This window comes from Artibeus jamaicensis, unplaced genomic scaffold (assembly GCF_021234435.1).
Source record: "Artibeus jamaicensis isolate MK-2021 breed Jamaican fruit bat unplaced genomic scaffold, CSHL_Jam_final scaffold_1964, whole genome shotgun sequence".
NCBI lineage: Eukaryota > Metazoa > Chordata > Mammalia > Chiroptera > Phyllostomidae > Artibeus > Artibeus jamaicensis.
In genome coordinates, this window is record NW_026522030.1 from 13,875,357 (window position 1) to 13,895,982 (window position 20,626).

The 20,626-nt window shown below is 37.7% G+C and overlaps 1 protein-coding gene across 1 annotated transcript; it reads right to left on the reverse strand.

Moving 5' to 3' along the window:
* Positions 1 to 1,415: 1,415 nt before the first annotated feature.
* On the reverse strand, positions 1,416 to 11,279 carry NIPSNAP3A (nipsnap homolog 3A). Its single transcript, XM_037126006.2, has 6 exons — positions 11,100 to 11,279; positions 8,083 to 8,293; positions 5,969 to 6,127; positions 4,135 to 4,284; positions 2,323 to 2,409; positions 1,416 to 2,228 (listed from the first exon to the last, which is right to left on the reverse strand). The coding sequence occupies exons 1-6, from the start codon at positions 11,157 to 11,159 to the stop codon at positions 2,152 to 2,154; spliced, it is 744 nt and encodes a 247-aa protein (XP_036981901.1). The 5' UTR covers positions 11,160 to 11,279; the 3' UTR covers positions 1,416 to 2,151.
* Between the last annotated feature and the right edge of the window lie 9,347 nt (positions 11,280 to 20,626).

Here is a 20,626-nt window from a genome sequence, read left to right on the forward strand (position 1 = left end):
CGCTTGGCAAGTTGGGGAGCAGGGGAGAGAAGCACAGTGTCTCCGAGTGGGAGGGATGGACTCAGGCAGACGCGAGGTAGGCTACCTGGATTGTGTTGTCAGTGCAGTGAGGAGCCACTGGGGAGTTTTAAACAAGGCGGCAGTTTGACCTAATCTCTGTTTTCGGAAAGAATGCTGGCTGTATGGGGAGAAAGGACAGTAGGGAGGCTTAGTAAGAGACAGTGGTGGAGGGTGGTCACAGCAGACAGGGAAGAAGAGGAATATTCAGGGTCTGACAGGCTGCATGGATGGGACGAGGGAGAGAGAGCTGTCAAGACTTTTTAGTTTGTGACCCCCAAACTAGGTAGGTGGTTGTGTTAAAAAGGCAGTTGTATGTCAGACTGGAGCTCAGAGGATGTGATAGGAAAGAAGATCAAAATGTCTGAATCGTGAGCACATTATGTGGTATTTAAACATGGGGGCCGAATGAGCTTATATTGAGCTCTGAGACCCCACCGTGTTTAGAAGAGAAGCGAGCAAAGGAAACAGAGGGACAGGTAGGTGAGGAGGAAGAAAGTCGAACAGTATGACACCAGAGACGGATGCTCAAAATCAAGCGTTTCAGGAAGGCACAAGTGGTCAATTGTGTCCAACACTGCTGAGACGATGAGCCAGCTAAAGGTGGGGAGGGGCACTGAATTTGGAAAGACAAAGGTCCTTAGTGACCCTCAGAAGTGACATTTCAGAGACGGACAAGGATGTAGGCCTGAGGGGCTCAGGGAAGAATTAAGAAGGAGGGGAAGATGGTGAATATACTAAATTCTACAGCATCTTGTACTGAAGGGAAGCAGAAAACATGACAATAGCTGGATTTTAAAACTTTTGTTTGGATTCTTGTCTGTTATAATAATATAGCCTGCAACTGAGCAACAGCTGACCTTTCTGATGGTTTTTCATTCGTCTTTTAGTCCTTTAGCCATGTCTCCTATGAGAAACCTTACACACTGAATGTTGTTCAGGTTTCCCTTAGCTAATTCATAATTTACTATTTTATTTATGTCTAATATGTCTTAGAAATACAGTGGTATTTCTACCACTTAGAAATACCACTGTATTTCTAAGACATACCACTGTATGTCTAATATGTAAAGTAATACCACCGTAAACACAGACAACCAAGAGTGCTTAGAAGCACCACACCTAAGTTTGGAAAGCAGAGAGGCATTCACAAATGGAAGTTGAGAGTGTTTCCAGGAAAGCCCTGCAGCCTGCATTACAGACACTCTCCTGGTGTGGCTCTCATGCCGGTCTCTCTGCGTAACTCAATGTTCTCAATTACGTTGGTAAGTTATTACTGCGTCGTTACCCAGCAGCAACACAGTGAAAGCTCTTGGGAAGATAATACCATTATACAACGCAAACTGAAAAACCCAGAATGACTACACAGGCATTTATTAGGGCAGCATTCCCATAACCATAAAATCTCTTCAAAAACAAATTGATGTTTCAAGTGTCTTTGTTAGGGATCCAAAATGAACAAAAATTAATACAATTAAATGAACACATTTCCGCATATGAAACAAGTCTTCTGAAGTTTTTTTTTTAACACTGAGACCTAACTGACTAATAATTAATGTGAAAGTCATAATTGATACAGATGACACAGGTGTTACTGTACTTTGCCATGGTAAAGAAATACATTTTTTCCAATATTCTTATATTACAAAATAAACTTTACTGGGCAAAAAATTATTTTAAATCTCAGGAAAAAAAGGCACGTTGAAAATGTAGACATTGCGTGTACATAATTTCAAAATACTGCCAGGCACAAAAATGTAAAAACATCATTTAAATACAAGAAAATGCTATGAAGCCAAGGGTTGTCAAAATAGAGAATAAGAGATAACCTGAAAGAAATGAAAACTCAAGATCATGAATAGTGGCAACTACTTCTAATGTAAAACAGCTACTGAAATGCCATGGGGAAAATGAACAGAACTGGTTTCTGAGGTAATGACAAAGAATAGAGATGGCTTTGAAAATGCAGAGACGTGGCGAATTAACTTACCACCTTCTTCAAACAAAAGTGAGATTCGCTTGGGAGAACTGAAGTACCATTAGCAGACACATCTTAAGATATTTAATGAAAATGCTTTGTACTTTGGTGGAAAACTATTTCAACGGTGAAAATGACGTAGGGATCAGAAGCATATTCTGCTGAGACACTAGGTAATTGACACTTTCCCGAACTGGAAAACAAAACATCGTAGAAGAAGGAATATCAAGTTATTGACTAAACCAAATCTGTCCTACGAGCAGCTCATGCCCAGTGACACAGCTTACCAGCTGCCACGACCCTGGGGTCCTCATGAGACTGGTGTCTCCCAGCTGCACGGCTATCTGCGTTCTCATTCCACCAAAGAGCATGAACTGCAGAAAGAAACCCAAAATAGATTCTAAAGTCTATATAGCATTACTAAGAATAAATACAGAAAAATTAATCAGATATGTGGAGTCTTACTCTTTAAATCAAAATACTATAAAAAAAGTAAAACCAAGTGTGTCAATGGTAAGATTTGAGATGGGTAAGAGATGTGGGAGAAATATTTATGAACTGATTAATAAACTGGTTTTATAGATGAAACAGAAAGCTGGACAGGAGTGGTAAAGTAATACAACAAAAGACACGGATAATCAAGACTAGGCCCAGCTGTCATTACTTCCTACTACATTTTATTTTTGAAAAAGCAAGATCATAAAAAAAATTGTGTATTGCTAAAAACTTGGATACAAAGAATAAAAAGCATAATTATTACTGTTCAGGGAAACCTATTAATATTTAGTGTATTTTCTTAAAAAAAATAAGCAAAATAAAATTAGGTCTTATGGATAGATGATGTATATGATAGACATGTATGTCTATTTGTGTTACAGGTATATTTTATATGTATACTCTGATTCCTTTGCCTCACTTCCCTAGAGCAGCATAACAAAGGTGAATTCCCTGAAACCATGGGGTGCACAAGTGAGACAAAAGTGGTTCCCCCTAAACGTAACAAATTATTAAATCTCAGCCCAGTGTTGCCTAGAAGTCAACTATCATCCCCAATAACCTCTGCCGCCCTTAAGCTCCTATGTCTCAACTGTTTCCACTGAAATCCTGATATTCAGCTGTAGCTTCAACAATAAATAAAAAGAACTCTCCCCTTCTTTTAGGATCGTAACCCACTTGAGCTCTTCGAATTACTGCTTTAGATTTTTCACAAATCACATTTATAGTAATCTATAATTTTTCTGAATTAAAATCTAGTCCACAATTTTATGATGTGAGATATTAGATGCCATTTTCAATAACATAAGGATTTGAGTGAAGGATTGTTAGAGGTATACCTAGCACTGGGAGGAGTAATCAATGAATTTTTGTTGTTCTGCTTTTAAAAAGTTAAACCTGTGTGTATTTATAGTGATGTGTACTTACACTTAGTAAACCTGTATAGTGTTTGTAGATCCAAGAACTAAGACACATGTAACATCTACCAGGATGAAATCTGCACTGAATACTTAAGCCGATGACTCATACCATACTTTCAAAGAGGAAATAATTTATTCATTCTGCCTCCAAATTCTACACACCAGTATCCAACCAGCTCAGAGTGAGCTGTCCAAAGGTGTACGTTTTTCCCTGTATCATTTCTTCATTTGCTTTTTGGCTTAGAAATACAGTTCTTGTCCCTATTGTTAAGTAAATTCATCTACATTTTATTTTTGTAATTCTATTCCTTTTTTCTACCCCAAGTGATTGATAAGGATGTAGGCCTACCCCAAGTAATATTCTTTTAAAAAATCAAAAGAAGTATACCAAGAGGGATATGGGATTAAAAAATAGACATCTTCTTGAGGCTCCTTGCAGACTTTAATTTTATCATTTTGCTGTATCATGGGGGAACAACATTCATCTTTGGAACAGGCTTCATAAGGTGTTATTCTAAATAGAGTAAAACAGGGTTTTTCGACCCTCAAAATTATAAAAAATCTGAAAATTTGGCAATAAGAGTCAAAATATATGCCAAAATGAAAAGAGACAAATAAGACCCAAGGAACTTAGAAGCTCACCAATATCTTTTGCAGTTTCATAAAAGAAATGGGCAACTGTACCTCTGTTGAGTGCTCCATATTCTGTGTGGAAAACGCCAACTAGTTTTGAGTAGCCTAGATTGACATGGGCAATGACTGCCCTTTTAAAGGCATCACCCCACAGAGCTGGCCCACCTGGTTTCATCTGAAAAGTAACCAGTTCGTAGACTCCTAGAGTAGGGAGAGAAATCATTATTTTACAAAAGACATTCAAGAAATTTCTAATCAGGTTAGTATGGTTCCAGTGGAAAGCTAACATACATATACAAATTTGGAGGATCATACATGTATCCATGTTTATGTGGACATATTTATGAATTTGTTGCATTATTTTTCCTTGCTTTTATGTTTAGAAAGTCCTTATCCGTGTTAAGCATCAGTTGTTAAGATTATTATGCAAAACAGAAAGGAAGCTATGTCGAGTTATTATCTGAAATGTTTTTAATCTATAAAATTTGTCAATAAAACAAATATTGAAAATTTGTAATAGGATTAGGATTTTTGAGTTGCCCAAGTATATACTTTGAGGAAAGAAATGAGTGAGAAAAAGAATTTTCTTTCCTTTTTTTAAAAGATTTTATTTCTTTTATTTTTAGACAGAGAGGAAAGGAGGGAGAAAAAGAGGGAGAGAAATATCAATGTGAGGTTGCCTCTCACATGCCCCCTGCTGGGGACCTGGCCCTCAACCTAGGCATGTGCCCTGACTGGGAATAGAAGCCATGACCCTTTGGTTCACAGGCCAGTACTCAATCCACTAATTCACACCAGCCAGAGCAGAAAAAAATTTTCTAATCTATATTTCCTTCTTATTTTCAATTCTGAGAGAAAATACTTTTTTTTGTTTGTATTATCTCCCTTTATGGGATTCCATTGCTAAGAGGAACAACAAGCAAATAATGGACCCAAAGTAATATCTGAGATTTAGAGGGAAAACCTAAAAAACTGAAGGAGATAGGTTTATTATTCTTAAATATCCAGATGAACACTTGAAAAGCAATGTACCTCCAGTAAGAAGGATGGAGCAGATAAGAGAGAAAGAAACTAAGGGACAAGTAGATTTGAGAAGTAAAAGAAAAAAGTGTAAAATTACTAAAGAATTATGAACAACAAATAGGAAGAGAACCAAGATGTGACACTGTTCTAGAAGCCACTCAGTTCCTTAGACAGTGCTGGAAGCTGAGGGGAGGTCTGGATGGGTAAGGATCAAAATAAGACTAAGGTAACACTACAAAATTTGTGTTACAGGAGGATGGTAATAATGGTTAAATCAGCTTACGCTTTTTAAAAATCTGACCTTTTTTAAAAACTAGGTTGAGGTAAGTATTTCCTTAAAGTCAGCAAGAAAGTGAAATCAGCAAGAAGACAGACCTTTAGCAATTATTTTCAAACTGAGAAACGAGAGAAGAAAACAGAAAAGTTAAAATAAAGTAACAGAACTTAACAGTTTAAATTAATTCATTGCCCCCGTCTTATGAGCCAAGATATACTTAAGATTTTAAGATTAGCTATAATTATACCAAACTACAATAAAATTTCATACATTATCCTTCACCTACCTATATATTTCTCTGCTGTAAATCCCCAACTTCTCAACCTTTACTCCTCAACCCATGTCAACTTTTTATATTCACACCTAAACTTTAAGAGCTTTTCAAAAATTGGAAAAACACTTCTAATGCATATTGTCTGAATGAGAAGCAAAGAGCTCAAATTCATTTCCTGTCTATAATCGGAACATATTCCTCTCTGACAAAGGATTGCTGTATTTTTTTCAGTGAAACTTTAGTTCTTATAGTTTAAAATCTTTGGTAATTTCTCTATCAAAATTTGAGGTGGCCAAGAGGGAAGGACTTACCTTCTTTTGGGGGCTTTTCTAATTTGCACCACGGCACCAGATAAGCGATCTCACTCTCTTGTTTATCAAGAAGAGCCAAATTTGGAATGAGAAATCGTTCTTGCCATTCCTTATCTTTGGCTAAGGCTTTCCGAACTTCAGTTCGATGAGCATAATTATCTATGGGAAGAAAAAGAGTAAGAAAAGTAAAAATTTTCTATTTTAAAATCAGTGCCAGGAGTGTCCAACCTTTGGCCCGTGGGCAGCGTGAGGCCCAATGCAAAATTGTAAATTTACTTACAATCTTTTTTTGGCCCATCAGTTTTCATTAGTGTTTGCGTATTTAATGTGTGGCCCAAGAGAAATATTCTTCTTCCAGTGTGGCCCAGAGGCGCCAAGAGGTTGGACACCCCAGATAGACCTTTTCTGGATTTCATTTAATTCAGCAAATGTTCATGGAGGCCATGTAGGGACACCAAGTTATTGCCCTGGAGATACCACCCCTCTCCCCAAAATAGATGTGACATATGTCCTCCTATTTCTCATGGCCTAAAAGAGGTGTAGAAGTGTGAACAGCTAATGATAATGCCATGAGTGGACATTATAGTCTCTACCACTTAGTAGGTAATTGTGTGACTTGGGTAAGTTACCCAACTTGTTATTGTCTGTTTTTCACTGTGACATGGGGATAATGATACAGCATCTACACCTTCAGGGTTGTTTTGAAGACAAAATGAACTGGCACATGAAAGGAGCTGAGAACGGTATTTTGGCAGCTAGTTAAGTACTCAGTATATGTGAGCTGTTTTTGTTACTTTAATTGAAACATATATCCTGCAGTTTGGGAAGACTATTTTCCTTTGGTGGTTGTGATGGTGGTGGTGGTCAGGTCGAGGTAGACTATGAGTTAAATTTCACATCAATGAAATTAAGATGCACGGTTACAGCCTCATCTTCCTTGAACAAACAGCTTCCAAAGAAACAGTGCTGATTCTTGTACTTATTGTCATCCATTCTTTTATACTCAATACTATTTTTCTTCTGTTACCCAACAAGTATATGTATTTACTAATATGTGTATATGTATTACCAATATGTGGGCCTAGTACTATGTTTACATTAGGGCCTCATAAAACTGATCGTAAAAGTTTTCCATCATTTACGCTGTAGATGAGGAATAACATTCACCTCAGAGCTTAACTCAGTTAAACCAGGACCTTACTAATAATTTTTAAATGGGACACAGTTGCACATGAAAGCATAGACTGTGTTCTAATTGGGTGTGTTCTGTTACAACAGGGAAAACTCCTAAACTGTGGCCATAAGTAGAGAATAAGCAGCTTTCATATTATAGTAAGTACTTTATATGATCAATCACTACATGAAATTGTTAAAAGTGCTTTGTATATCATCAAGTCCTGATGTGGACTTCACGAGGCTTTGATACTGGAGTAACATTCTGGGGGTTCCTGTAACTCATTCTCCTTCCTGTCCTAGGCCAGGGGTAGGTCAGCTGCAACAGGGGGAGAATGCTGATTCCTTTGCTCACTTCCCTAGAGCAGCATAACAATGGCGAATTCCCTGAAACCCTGGGGTGCACAAGTGAGACAAAAGTCATTACCTAGATGTAACAAATTATTAAATCTCAGAGCCCGGTGCTGCCTAGAAGTCAACTATCATTCCCATCAAGCTCTACTGCCCTCAAGATCCTGTGTCACAACTGTTTCCACTGAAATTCTGATATTCAGCTGTAGCTTCAACAATAAATAAAAAGAACTCTCCCCTTCTTTTAGGATTATAACCCACTTGGGCTCTTACAATCACTGCTTTAGATTTTTCACAAATCATCTTTATAGTAATCTATTTTATAATTTTTTCTGAGAATTAAAATCTAGTCCACGATTTTATGGTGTGAAATACTAGATACCATTTATGATCAGAAAGATTTGAGTGAGGGGTTGTTAGAGGTATACTTAGCACTGGGAGGAGTCATCAATGAATTTTTGTTGTTGTTGTTCTGCTTTTTAACAGTTTAACCTGTATGTACTTATAGTAATATAGGTCCAAGAACTAAGTCACATGTAACATCTACCAGGATGAAATCTGCACAGAACACTTAAGCCGATGACTCATACCATATTTCCAAATATGAAACACTTTATTCATTCTGCCTCCAAATTCAACACTCCAGTATCCAACCAGTTCAGAGTGAGCTGTCCGCAGATGTACATTTTTCTTAAAATTTTCCAGAAACTCATTCATCTTTGAAGGTTTAAGATAATAGGTACGAAATTCATACAACGTTCCATCGGATTGTCTAGGTCCTGTAGCAAAAGATGAGCACACCTGAAGAGAGATAAGGCAAATTCAAGTATTTGGGAAGGGTAAGATTTACAGTATTGTGTTACACCCGAACCTAAATTTGGAAATAAGGGACATTCATTGGACTCACAGTCCATGTTTGTATCTCTGCTGTCGTCTCACTTTGGACCTTTGTGTAGAGATAGGTCAATAAAGGTAACCAGTCTTAAGTACACTGAATAGCTGCTGTTTCCAGGCAGAGGGCCACCATTAGCCATCTTTTCCCAAGAAGTTAATCATAAGGAGACAATGGAGTCTGAATCAGCATCCTTTACCCAAGAACTACAATTAGGGCTCTAATAAGTTTACAGATGTTTTACCTTAGTTAGCCGATAGTCTGTGTTTAGTAGATGCTATATGTGTTACAGTTATGTATTTAAGTGAACTTTATAAAATATGCAGGTGTTCTGGGAGGCATGATGAACATGTGTTTACTAGAAGAAAACTCTTTATGAATTCTGTAAAGAAAAAAATCAACAGGTAGGAATTGTCTGAACAATTATTGGGTTTAATTACAGATGAACCTGAAGAAGGGCATTCTGATATTCAGCTGTAGCTTCAATAATAAATAAAAAGAACTCTCCTCTTCTTTTAGGATCATAACCCACTTGGGCTCTTACAATTACTGCTTTAGATTTTTCAAAAATCATCTTTATAGTAATCTGTATTTGGGAAGGGTAAAACATCTGATTTTACCCCATCGATGGAAATATACCTTAAAAAACCTTTAGTTCTTTCTGTATTAGTTGCATGCTCACTATATAAATTTTATTTTAATTTAATTCCTCTAAGTCTGAGCAAATTGAACTTTAGGTAGGAAATGTCCTGCCAGAAATTATCCTCTGTGTATTTATATGTGTGTGTGTTTGCATATACAGGGATATGCATACACATGCACATGGCATTCGTATTTACAAACCCATCTTATCGTAGGTTCGGCTATCATCTGCCAATTTCCTGAAGCTGATTAATCAGAATTACCTATTGAAAACTTTGGTATAAAGTTACGCACAAATTATGTTGACTACTTAGTATGTCAAATGAAATCAGTAGACTACTTTCTCCGACATACTTTTGGTTAACACACACACAAGCATGGAAGTATTTTATTTAATTGTGTAAAATGTTACAGTTCTAATTATCTGTTTCAGTCCATGTCTACGAAAGTTATGCTCCTGTTGCCCAGGTGTCTAAACTTCTCTGGAAAGCAGGTATTCCCACCAAAAACAACGGCAACTACTCCTGCTTTTGGATGACAAGCTTTCTGTGTCATTTTAACTAAATTCTAATAAGACAGTGTTATGCAAATAAACAACTGCCAATTACAGTTTAAAAATAGTTATAAATAAAATATATCAGAAAATGGGACAGTGGGGGTATTTGGAACAACTACTTTTTAGATTTAGATTCTCAAGGCATTTGTACTTGGAAACAAATATGTGGTCAAAGGCATGAAAGCAAGGGTCCTTACTACTTTAGTTTTAAACTCTACTCTAAAAATAGTCTTTCTCTCTGTGTATACCACTCAGAGACCTAGCCTTTCTACCAGGTAATTGGCAACCCCCAAGAGAGCAGAAGACAGTAACCCAGACCTGACTAATTGTCACAAATAACATCTTGACCTAAATTTTGTTTCACTTCCTTAACTCCAAGGTACCATCCCCTGGCTAGTCTCCCATGAGACTGGGGAGCTAACCTTAAGACCTGAAGGAAGGATTCATTAGCTTTACCTCACCTCTGCCCAACAAGCTCCCAGCACTATCCTGAACCATTAAACCATAATGTCTTGTGATTTTGATCTACATGCTCTCAGAGAGTTCAAGCTTTTGAGCATTATTAGCTTCCCATTCTCCTTGGTGGTACCATTCATAATAAAATACATATTTCTTCACTGCAATTTTTGGCTCTGCTAGCACTGGGTGGAAAAACTCTTTCTGTTCTGTAACAGGTGCATATTTTCACCCTTTGCAGGAGGAAGAATAACAGCAGAAACCCAGTGAGAGGCTAAATAGCAGTGAGGTAAGTGTGTGTGTGCGCTTGGGAGGTGATTTTTGTGGCATGTGGGAGAGTAGAATTATGCTGGGGAAGGATTCAAGCTCCCTTATTTTCCAAATTCAGGCTCATCTTCCGAGCAATAACTTCCAATTCACTTATAAGAGAACATTGGGTAGACATTTAATAAAGTGAAGAATAAAGTTGTAAGGAATAATTCTTGGCCCTGTCCCAGGGGATTGAGAATCGGCAGGATAAAGACTGTATTGCTAATCTTGGATGAGTGGGTCATTCCTGGCTCGTCTTTAGCCCTCACCAGACAGTCAGTCCCTAGGTTCAACCCTTCCGAACCTGAGCATAGAGTAAGGGAAAGTATCTCTGGTTAGATTTACAAACTAGACCACTTTCCAAGTTAAGTCTGAATCACAAATCATTTTGTACATCGCTCATCCTAAGGTTAAATGAGTTTATCATCGTACAAGTTGTGGCAAAAGTAGGTTTACAGTTGTGAGTTTGCGAAACAGAGTATTATTACTTATGAATTACTGTATTATTCCCCATATGAACAACTGTAAACCCACTTCTGCCCCAACTGCACTTGCTACGAGGCTCCCGACACGTAGCTGGCTGCCAGTCTGAGCGTGGGAGTTGGATGGACGCATGCGCGGGGATCTTTGCTCTGGGCGCACAAGCCCGCGGGCGCCGTCGCGATCCGGAACCTTTCTGAACACACCCCTCCCTCCTCTAGGGAACTGTTCCCCTCCCATACCCCGCGCTCCGCTCAACCCAGGGCTGGTACCTGAGGGGTCAACGTCCGCGCTGCCAGAGCCCTAGTCAGGACACTTCGGAGGACAAGCATGGCGCTCGGCTTGGCTCGCTGAAAAAGGCAAATTTATGCTTTACTAGATTCCGCTTCCTACAGCTTCGCGACTCCGGGAAGCGCCTAAATGGACAAGTGGCAGGACGCAGGCTCCGGGCGGAGCTCGGCACGGGTAGCTCCGCCTCCCGCCGCGGGAGGCGGGGCCCGACGGTCCTGTCCGCTCGCCCTACTCGCGCTCGCGTTTGCTGTCGCCACGCCCCCTTGGGGGGCGCCGCATTGTTTCCTCACACGTTCTAACCCCGAAACTGAGAGGTAATGTTGGAATTAGCCAAATGCAGGATGAAGTCGTTCTGTACCTCCCTTCGGGCCCCGTCGCGGCATCACCCAAGCGCAGTTGCGAACAGTTCCTAAATGTCACGGGGGTTGAATTCGGCTCCTCCGTCCAGTGACGAGGAAGTCCGGGCGCGTGCGAGCGTAATGCTTTGCAACTTAAATCGTAGGGGTTGTTGCCTGGTTAAGTTTTATTCGGTGTGATGGACAGGAAAGCGACCGGGGAGTTTTCATCTTTTCATGAAGTGCACCCTTCTGTCGCTCCCTCCACCATGACCTTATAAGGATCCTAATAATGATTGAGATTGTGTTTCTCAGGAGCTCAGAGGAACGGGAAGCACCGACCTAGATAGGAAAAAGTCAAATTGAAACGTATGTAGTTGGAAATGATTTTTTTTTCTTTCTTTCTTTTTTTTTTAGCGTTGAAAGCAAAACGGGAGACCTATGGGGTTGCCTCTCTATCCCTGATCTTTGGTCCCCGGAGTAATTACTTTAAACATTTCGTTTGTTTCTTTTAACACTTGTTTCCTTCCCGCAACTAAATTGTAGGCATTTTCTGGTATTTCTTGATATATTTCGTTATAAATATATCTATTGCTTGGAAAATGAGGATTTAGGTCTCTTATCTACCACTCCCTCTAAACGCACTTCTTGTCCCACATCTGATAATACATTAAGAACAGTTAATCATCACATTAATTTACATTAGTTAATATTCACATTTTCTTACTCATTATTTCACACAATACATAATTAAACACAAAATTACACACAATAGTTACCTTGTGTAACAGCTTACATTGAAATAATACTGCTTACGCTGTTAATGCTGGTGATTTATTACGTGGGTGTCACCCGAGGCTGTAGTGGTCCTGCCTTGTGCAGGCTTTGGCTTCATCTGTTCAGAGGAACGGAGGCTTTCTAGAATTATGGGCTGGCTAGAAAGTGTGTTTGTTTTCTCCTGTAAGATGGCTGTAGCACTTAGTTATCTTTAACTGCATTTGAAACAATTTTGTTAGATTGTATTCTGACAGCTGTCCTATCAGCGTGCATTTTTAAAAAAGTATCAAAATTAGTGAATTTTTGTATAGCCATTTTAATACTGAAGATGGAGGATAATAAGCATTTTTGCCATATTATGCTTTCTTATTTCAAAAAAAAGGTAAAAATGCAACTGAAATGCAAAAAAGATGTGTGCAGTGTGTGGAGAAGGTGCTGTAAGGTATCAAAAGTGGTTTGAGAAGTTTTCTCCTGGAGGTTTCTGGATGATGCTCCACGGTTGGGTAGACCAGCTGAAGTTGATAGCAATCAAATCAAGACAGGAATTGAGTACAACCAATGTTACGCCACTGGGGAGATAGCTGGCATACTCAGAATATCCAAATCAATAAAATTATTGGTAAAAATGAAAAATGTGTCTTTTACAGAAAAAACTGAAGGGACATTTGGCCAACCCAATAGTAAAACTCAGAGAGGGTAATTCAGTTTTCCTAGTTGATGGGCATCTGTTTCTACCAAGCACAAAACAGTGTCATCTGTGCTCAGACAGGATCGTTATGTTTAAATTTATTTTTTAGACAACAATGGAGTTAATTCATTCTCTCATTCAACCCATATTTATTAAATTCCTTCTATGCTTGGAACACTTTTCCAGAAACTGGTACAGGGTGAACAGAAGACAAAGTATCTGTCCTCTTGGATCTTACAGGTTGGGGGAAACAGATAAACACATGAAAATATATCCGAGAATAATAAATACTATGAGGAAAAACAAAGTAGAAAATGGAAAATAGAAAGTGCTGAAGGAAGTGAGTGGAGACTGCAAGCCATTTTCCAGTATCAGTTATTCTCCTCCTTTAAAAAGAATTAGTAATAGAACCTATGTAGGTCCATGCAGCCATGTGATTAAGTCCTGACCATTGGGACTGTTACAGAAAACAACTCAGCCGCTTTCAGGTGTACAGATTGGACGGACCCAGAGTAGACAATCTCCAAATTCTGGGCCCCGAGCTCCGGCTCCGGTAGGAGCTTGTTTATATAGTGTGGCATGCGGAAGTGATTTTACTAAGCCTATTCGGCAGAAGCAGGTTTACAGAAGTAAGATAAGAAAGCAGGGCTGTTGATAGGGTCATACAATGTTCTTTTGTTCTCACTTTCTAGTTACTTAGTTGCTCACCCTTCCTTATCTTAGTGGCTCAGCAAAGAGACTGGGCCCTTCTGACTTGTCTGGGCTTGTCTAGGCAGGTTTCCTGCTACAGGACTTGTTAGTGTATGAATGACCGACCTGCTGCAAGTAAACTCAAAACAGTGTTGAGGCTTCATTCCCCCTTTTGTCCCTTTCTTATTTCTGCTTGCTGGAATGTGGATGTAATGGCGTGAATTCTTTAATTATGAAGTGGAAGCCACATGCTGGAGATAGCAGGACAAGAGAGAAGCAGCCTAGGTTTTGACACCATGGAACGCCCCTCTCGAAACCCTGGACCCTGCCGGTCCCTAGACTTCTTCTACACCAGAAACCATCTAGTTGAAGCAGTAGCTTAACAGGGGGGTGACTATTCCTTTTTCACCTTTTCTTTTTGCTTTATTTTCTTTATGCCTATCATTTATTAATCATAATTTCTTTTTTGCCAAAAGAATACATTTCCTCTCAATACAATTAAATCTAGTTATCAGCATTCAGTTTCAAAGATATCTGGAGATATCTTTGGGGAGTCCTTTGTTCTCTGGCTCCAGTGTGGACTACTTCTGTAAGATGGCATGTAGTTCTCTGGGACCCCCCTTTCATCGACCTGGGGAATCTCATTTGTCTTATGTTGGACCTTCAGTTTCTAGGATTTTGTATGTTTTTGTTTTACTCCTAATTTTAGGAGGGGGTATATGAAAATTAGAGTTTTGAGGCTTGCATCTCTAGGAATATTTCATTCTACCAGCTGTCTTGGTTCATATTTTGGGTGGGTATAGAATTCTACATTGGAAATAATTTTCCTCATATTTTTAAAGGCAATTCTCCATTTTATTATAACTTCTTGTAAGACATTTATGCCATTCTGAATTTTATTCTTTGCGACTCTAGGATTTCTCTCTCTCTCTCTCTCTCTCTCTCTCTCTTTCTCTGGAGCCTTTCATGTTTTTCTCTTTGTCCTAGTGTTCTGAAATTTCGTAATAGTGTTAGTTGAAGTATTTTCCCCCCATCCATTGTTCCTCACTCAGTGTACCATCTTAATTTGGACAAGTTTTTGATTCTGAAAATTTTGTGTTTCTTGGATTTTTTTTTTTTCTTGTCAATCTCTGGAACCTCTGTTGTTCAAACACTGTGTCTCTACTAGACGTAATTTTCTTTTCTTTACCTTTTTATACCTCTACTTGTTTTGGTCTAGGTTTTTTTGGGTAAAGTACAATTTTATCTTCAAACTCTTCTTTTGAATTTTAAACTTCTACTTTCACAATATTTATTTTCAAGAGCTCCTTTTTAAAAATTCCATTCCTCAGATTATTTCTTTATTTCTCACTCTCTTTTTAAAAATAATATCCTCTTCTTGTTTCACAGGTTCAATATTTCTATCTCTGAGAACATAGTTATATTTTACTTTCTAATTAATCTATTAGGTCTTCTGCATTATTTGTTTCTTTTGTGTTTTATTGTGTTTTTTATCATTTGATCTCTTTTCTGCCTAGATAACTAATGTTTTTCCTAAAATATTTTGTGTTGTGATCCTTGGCTATGTTTTGAAGTGAGACAAACAATGGAAAACTCAGTGTGGGTGGAGCCTGTCAAATAGTGGTCATCACTGTGGAATTGTCTAACTGGGCTATTTTATTGAGGGAAATGTCCCTGTCTGTTACCATCTGTAAATCATCTCTCATAGTCTAGTCAGTTACCCCTGTCAGGAAACTTTCAGGGTCCCATCTGTGAGTTATAAGCCTTATAACTTATTGCCAGTTTCCTATAACTGAGGAGGGAGGGAGGCTGGATATCTCAGTATTTTGTAGATGGCCATTCACTTTATGTATATGTTCATGACTGGGTCTAACCCTTTCAGCTGTATCTGGTATTCATGAATGTGGTTCAACTCTTTAGGAATGTATTAAATAGGATAGGCTCAACTGATGTAACAAATAGACAACAAAACGAATAATAGGATTCTCAAACACAATAGGATTTTATTTCTTATTCTTTAAGAATATAAAATGTGTTTTCCTCATTGGCAGGCAGCTCTTTTATATGTGGTGAATCAAGGAAGCCCCAGGTTTCTTCTACCCTGTGGCTTTGCCATCGTGGGTCCCCATCGTCAACCTCATCTAGCCAGCAGGAAGGTAGAGAGAAATTTCAAGATGAAAAAACTTAACAGATAGTGCAGATTAGAATTCATGACTGCAACTTAGCATGGGAAAATGTTAGTAAATGCTGCTAGGTGTTTAAGACAATTTCATGTTCACTATCTCACAGGTTTTGATAGTTAAACTCTCTGAGTTAAGCTTTATCTCCAGGTAAGAAAGGTAATGTTTTAGATATAATTTCCTCAGGTTCGCTGTTGCTAAGTGACACATCAAGGGTTTAAACTCAGATTGTAGAACCTGCTTCATGTACCATTTGTTTTTAAGAGATGTGCAATTTTTAAGGTAAGTTTAGATTTGTGGTGGAAAATTGCCTTCAAGCAGCATTTAGAAAGAAATATTTGTGACAAAACAATCCTTAAACTGCCTGGAAGATACATAGAGCAAGCATTTTGAAAATGATCATGTATATCCTAAATTTCGGACAACTGATCAAAGGGCTGGTAGTCCAAAGCTAGATAAACCTGGGTTATTAAGATGGGATAATGTGGTGGTGTAGAGCAACAGGAGAATTATTTTAGAGTGGGTGGACTAAGGTTGCCTGTGTAAGAAGGTAACAGGAAACATGTATCATAGGTACAAAAGTGCACATAACGTATCTGTACACGTTTAAGAAGAATAATAGGCTGCCCTGGCTAGTGTAGCCCAGTGGATTGAGCGTGGGCCTGCAAGCCAGAGGGTCACCAGTTAGATTCCCAGTCAGGCCACATGCCTGGCTTGTGGGCCAGGTGTCTGGTAATGGACCGAGTGAGAGGCAACAACACATTGATGTTTCCTTCCGTCTCTTGCTCCTTCTCTTCCCCACTCTATAAAAATAAATAAATAAAATATTTAAAAAAAGAATAGTGGAATAAATACCTGCACCTCTGCCACCAAGCTTAAGAAAAATATTGTCAGTAACTTAGAAACCCAATACACGTTCCTTCCTAGTCACATGCTCTTCCCTACGATACCCTCACCAACCTTCCTAAGTTAGCTTTGATTCCACATTTTACTTTAATCACTTCATTCATTTTTTAAAAATTCAAATACATTTGTCTATAGCTGTAAAAAACATATTGCTTTGGTTTGCTTGTATTCTGTGACTTGATTCTTAGGTTTGATATAGGTTTTTGAAAGCCATGTATTTTGGTATAGTCCCAGTAATTAATATATTTCTCTGCTTTATGCAATTTAATTGTATGGATATATCTTTATTGGTCTATTTGACTATTATAGAAAAAGGTATTTTGAAATTTTTAATAGATATTGTTTCCACATTAAGAAATTATCTAGGGCAAAGATTCTTAACCTTTTTGTGTGCAGTCAAACCCTTTAAAATTTTTGTGAGCCCATGGAACCCTAAAAATTTTATATGCTTAACAAATGCACAGGTTTACAAAGAAAGATTGTATTGCTCTAGAATCATCAAAATATACAACTAAATTCTTTTTGACAAAGAAATAAATATGCTTCTTAGTGTACTAAATAACAGGATCTATCATTAGACTTAACAGCTATCATAATTTTGAAGTAGTGGTGAGAATAAAAGAAATTTTTAGATATGTACAACAACTCTAAATGGAATTTGACATTATCTATGCTGTTTATTGGCCACAAAGGTCCTGTTAATAATATTGTGATTCATTGCTTATATTTCATATTCAAAGGAAATGCTTATTTTTAGTTAGAAGTTGACGACAATAAAAATGTAACTTTTTCCCATTTCAGGTTCCAGACCCTCTGAATTCTACTGGAGGTTACCAAACACTGCTCTAGAGTGTATGTGTAGGAGTGGAATTGCTGGGTCACGAGACATGTATTGAGTACATATTCATCGTTACTAATTGTGCCAAATTGTCTTATAAATTTACACCCCTAACAACAGTGGATAAGGTTTTTTAGATCAGTTTTTTAAATTATTGCCCATTTGGTTTGATGAATGTCAATATGGGTTTTTATACCTCACATAACAAATAGGTATCAGTTAAAGGGTGGAGGAAATTATATCACATGCAAAAGCAACAGTCCACTTAATGGTGTTCCTGCGTGGTTTTGCCTGTAAGTCAGGCTCGTGCAGATCTGCAGAAGGAAGTAAAAGGAGTGGACCCAATATTGGCCCAATTGAGTAGGAGAGCAGGTGCTCTGGGTGAAAGCTCCAGGTGCTTGTATTTCAGTGACGCATTCCTGAGTAAGTGCTTCCTTATTCAGGAATGTATTCTGTATTCTGAGGCCACTAGGTGGTGGTATAGGTTAGTTTTTCCTTAATTAGGTCTCGAATTTCGCGCAGGTCTATTTTGGTTATTTTTGAGTACCTAAAAGTGATATTAGTTATTTATAGTGGAGTCAGCTTACAGTTCCCTTTATTTTTAATTTTTGCACGTGTACTACAGGATTATGTATTGGAAACATTTTCAGTAAAGGCAAATTACTATCATCATCTATGTAGGTTTGTTTCTTTTTGTTACTCATAAAAGTAATTGGTAATAAAAATAATTCCGTTTTCATTTAGTATTCTTTAAAAAGTTCTCTACTCACATCAGTGAGTATTTGTGGAAGCTCCTATTGTTTATTGAGTATTGAATTAAATGCTTCAGGGAAGAAAAAAAGGCTGGATGCCTTTTCTTGAACTTGTCAACCTGTTTGTAGTTTCAGTCTTGTTACAATAAGTCGTAGCAGGAAAGGCTTGGGAGCAGCTTAATATTAAGTAGCAGAATTTATGTAATGTCTCTATCAACAAATTAAATTGTTTTTATTACTAAAACTCGTGAACCCAGGAGTTTAAGATGTGTCCATGATATCCCCTTTTAGAGATTGTATATTAACACATTTTCTTTGTTTTGCATTTGAAAGTAGATTTAGTGCCAGTGATATTTTAAAACTTCTCTTTAATAAGTGGAATTATTTTCCCAAATAGGCTTTGCAGATCTATTGGTTTGAATAATTCTTGTTCCTTGCAACTGGAGTTAGGAAGAAAAATGTTTTGGGAGAAGTATTTCTGGGTCTGTGCAATTTGTTTTATATTTTTATTACTAAATGCTGGTTTCTTTCCTAGGTATAACTTGAGACACCTTTTAGCTTTAAACATTGGTGCACTTAATTCATAACATTTTTTTCATGAGTTCCTCTGTGAAATGAACACCAATTATCCAATGCTCTTTTAACCTCCACAAGTTGTCCCAGATACTTACTGGCTGAGTAATCAATTCAATTTTTCAATTGTTTAAGCCCCCTTGACCACCATGGATTGCTTTTGCAGCATCTTTATGCTTTGTTGTTTTATTTATTCTCATTGTTGTATTAAGGGCCTGGGTGGTAATGAAAAGGGTTTGTAGGCTGTGTCCAAATACAGTGGGTCTATGGTCTCTTTTGCCCTTTGGTAGGTCCTTCTGGTTGTCACCTAGGATTTTCCCAAATACACATTGTGATCCATGTTCAAATGTCCCTCCCTCTCATGAAGGCTGACAAGACACATATTTTATGGGAAATCAGTATTATGCATATTAAAATTCCCTCTGAAAAACACTTAGTTTATGTCTCAAGATAGCTTAATAGTTCTCTGAGAAGTAGGCTTCATTTTCAAGATGACTTTCTTCTTATATAAAGACACCGGATATTAAAAAATATAGTTCCCAATTTTCTTACTCCTTTGGAGTCATCTGAAGCTCCCACTCAGCACAACACAGAAACCGAAAATAGTTAGTGAAAAGTTATAACTTTACAAGTTGCCTCAGTATAAATATTATTTCATAGTATTTTTCATTGAATATTAACTAGTCCTGAGCCTGTATGTTTTTGGGAATAAGGCATGTTGGTAGATTCATACTACTAGAGTCTTTTTTAATGATCACTTCTTTAATGAGAGATCCTTATTTGATATGTTGAGCTTTTCTTAATTCCTATTTAGCTGTCCTCTCATTTTAAAGAGGTTTTGATATTTCCTTAAAATTCTCAAATCATATATCCCATTCCTATTGCTCTTTCTCTCAGAGTGTGAATGATACCTATTTCACAGACAAGAGGACAGCAGATTCTAATATGCCTGACAGAATGTAGAAGTCATGGATATTGTCTTTTAATCCTTCTTTTTGTCTTTCATTCACTTGGTGAAGTCGATATTTCCATTTTGTAGATTAAAATAAAAATAGCACATACGAAGCTCAAAGAAGCTAAGTGACTACCGAAGAGGAACAAAATGAAGTTAGGGATTGCTCATTTAATTATTCTGTAATGCAGTGTTTGAGTATACTGTAACTTATTCTTCCCTATGCTGATATTTAAATGTTCTCATATGTTTAGTTTTTAAATAATACTTCAGTGAGTAACTGTACATATTTCCTTGGGCATATACCTATAAATGGAATTAATGAATTTACTTCACACTTCACTGGCAGTGAATGGGATTTCCTCGTTCTCCATATTTTTGACAATTCTTACAGGAGTTTAGTATTTCTTATATCTTATAGCTGAGAAATTTCACTGATTTAATTTACATTTGTTGGGTTTCGTGTCTATTGAATATTAAAAAATAATTTTACAGGCCATTCTGTTTTCCTTTTCTTTGAGATCCCTGTTTAGATCTGTTGCCCACTCTTTTGTTATGTTGTTCATATCTTTCTTATGAATTTGAGTGATTTAGAAAATATTCTGAGCCCTGGCTGGTGTAGCTCAGTGGATTGAGCACGGGCTTGCGAACCAGACAATCGCGGTTCGATTCCCAGTCAGGGCACATGCCTGGGTTGCAGACTAGTTCCCTGCAGGCCAATTCCCAGCAGGGGACGCATGAAAGGCAACCATACATTGATGTTTCTCTCCCTCTCTCCTTCCCTTCCCCTCTACAGATAAATAAATAAAATCTTTAA

Coding starts and splice junctions, on each gene's coding strand:
- NIPSNAP3A (XM_037126006.2), bottom strand. CDS start 11,159: ATGCTTGTCCTCCGAAGTGTCCTGACTAGGGCTCTGGCAGCGCGGACG. Junction 4,285..5,968: donor AGAAAAGCCCCCAAAAGAAG/GTAAGTCCTTCC, acceptor TCCCTACTCTAG/GAGTCTACGAACTGGTTACT. Junction 2,410..4,134: donor ATATGGAGCACTCAACAGAG/GTACAGTTGCCC, acceptor TTCTTTCTGCAG/TTCATGCTCTTTGGTGGAAT.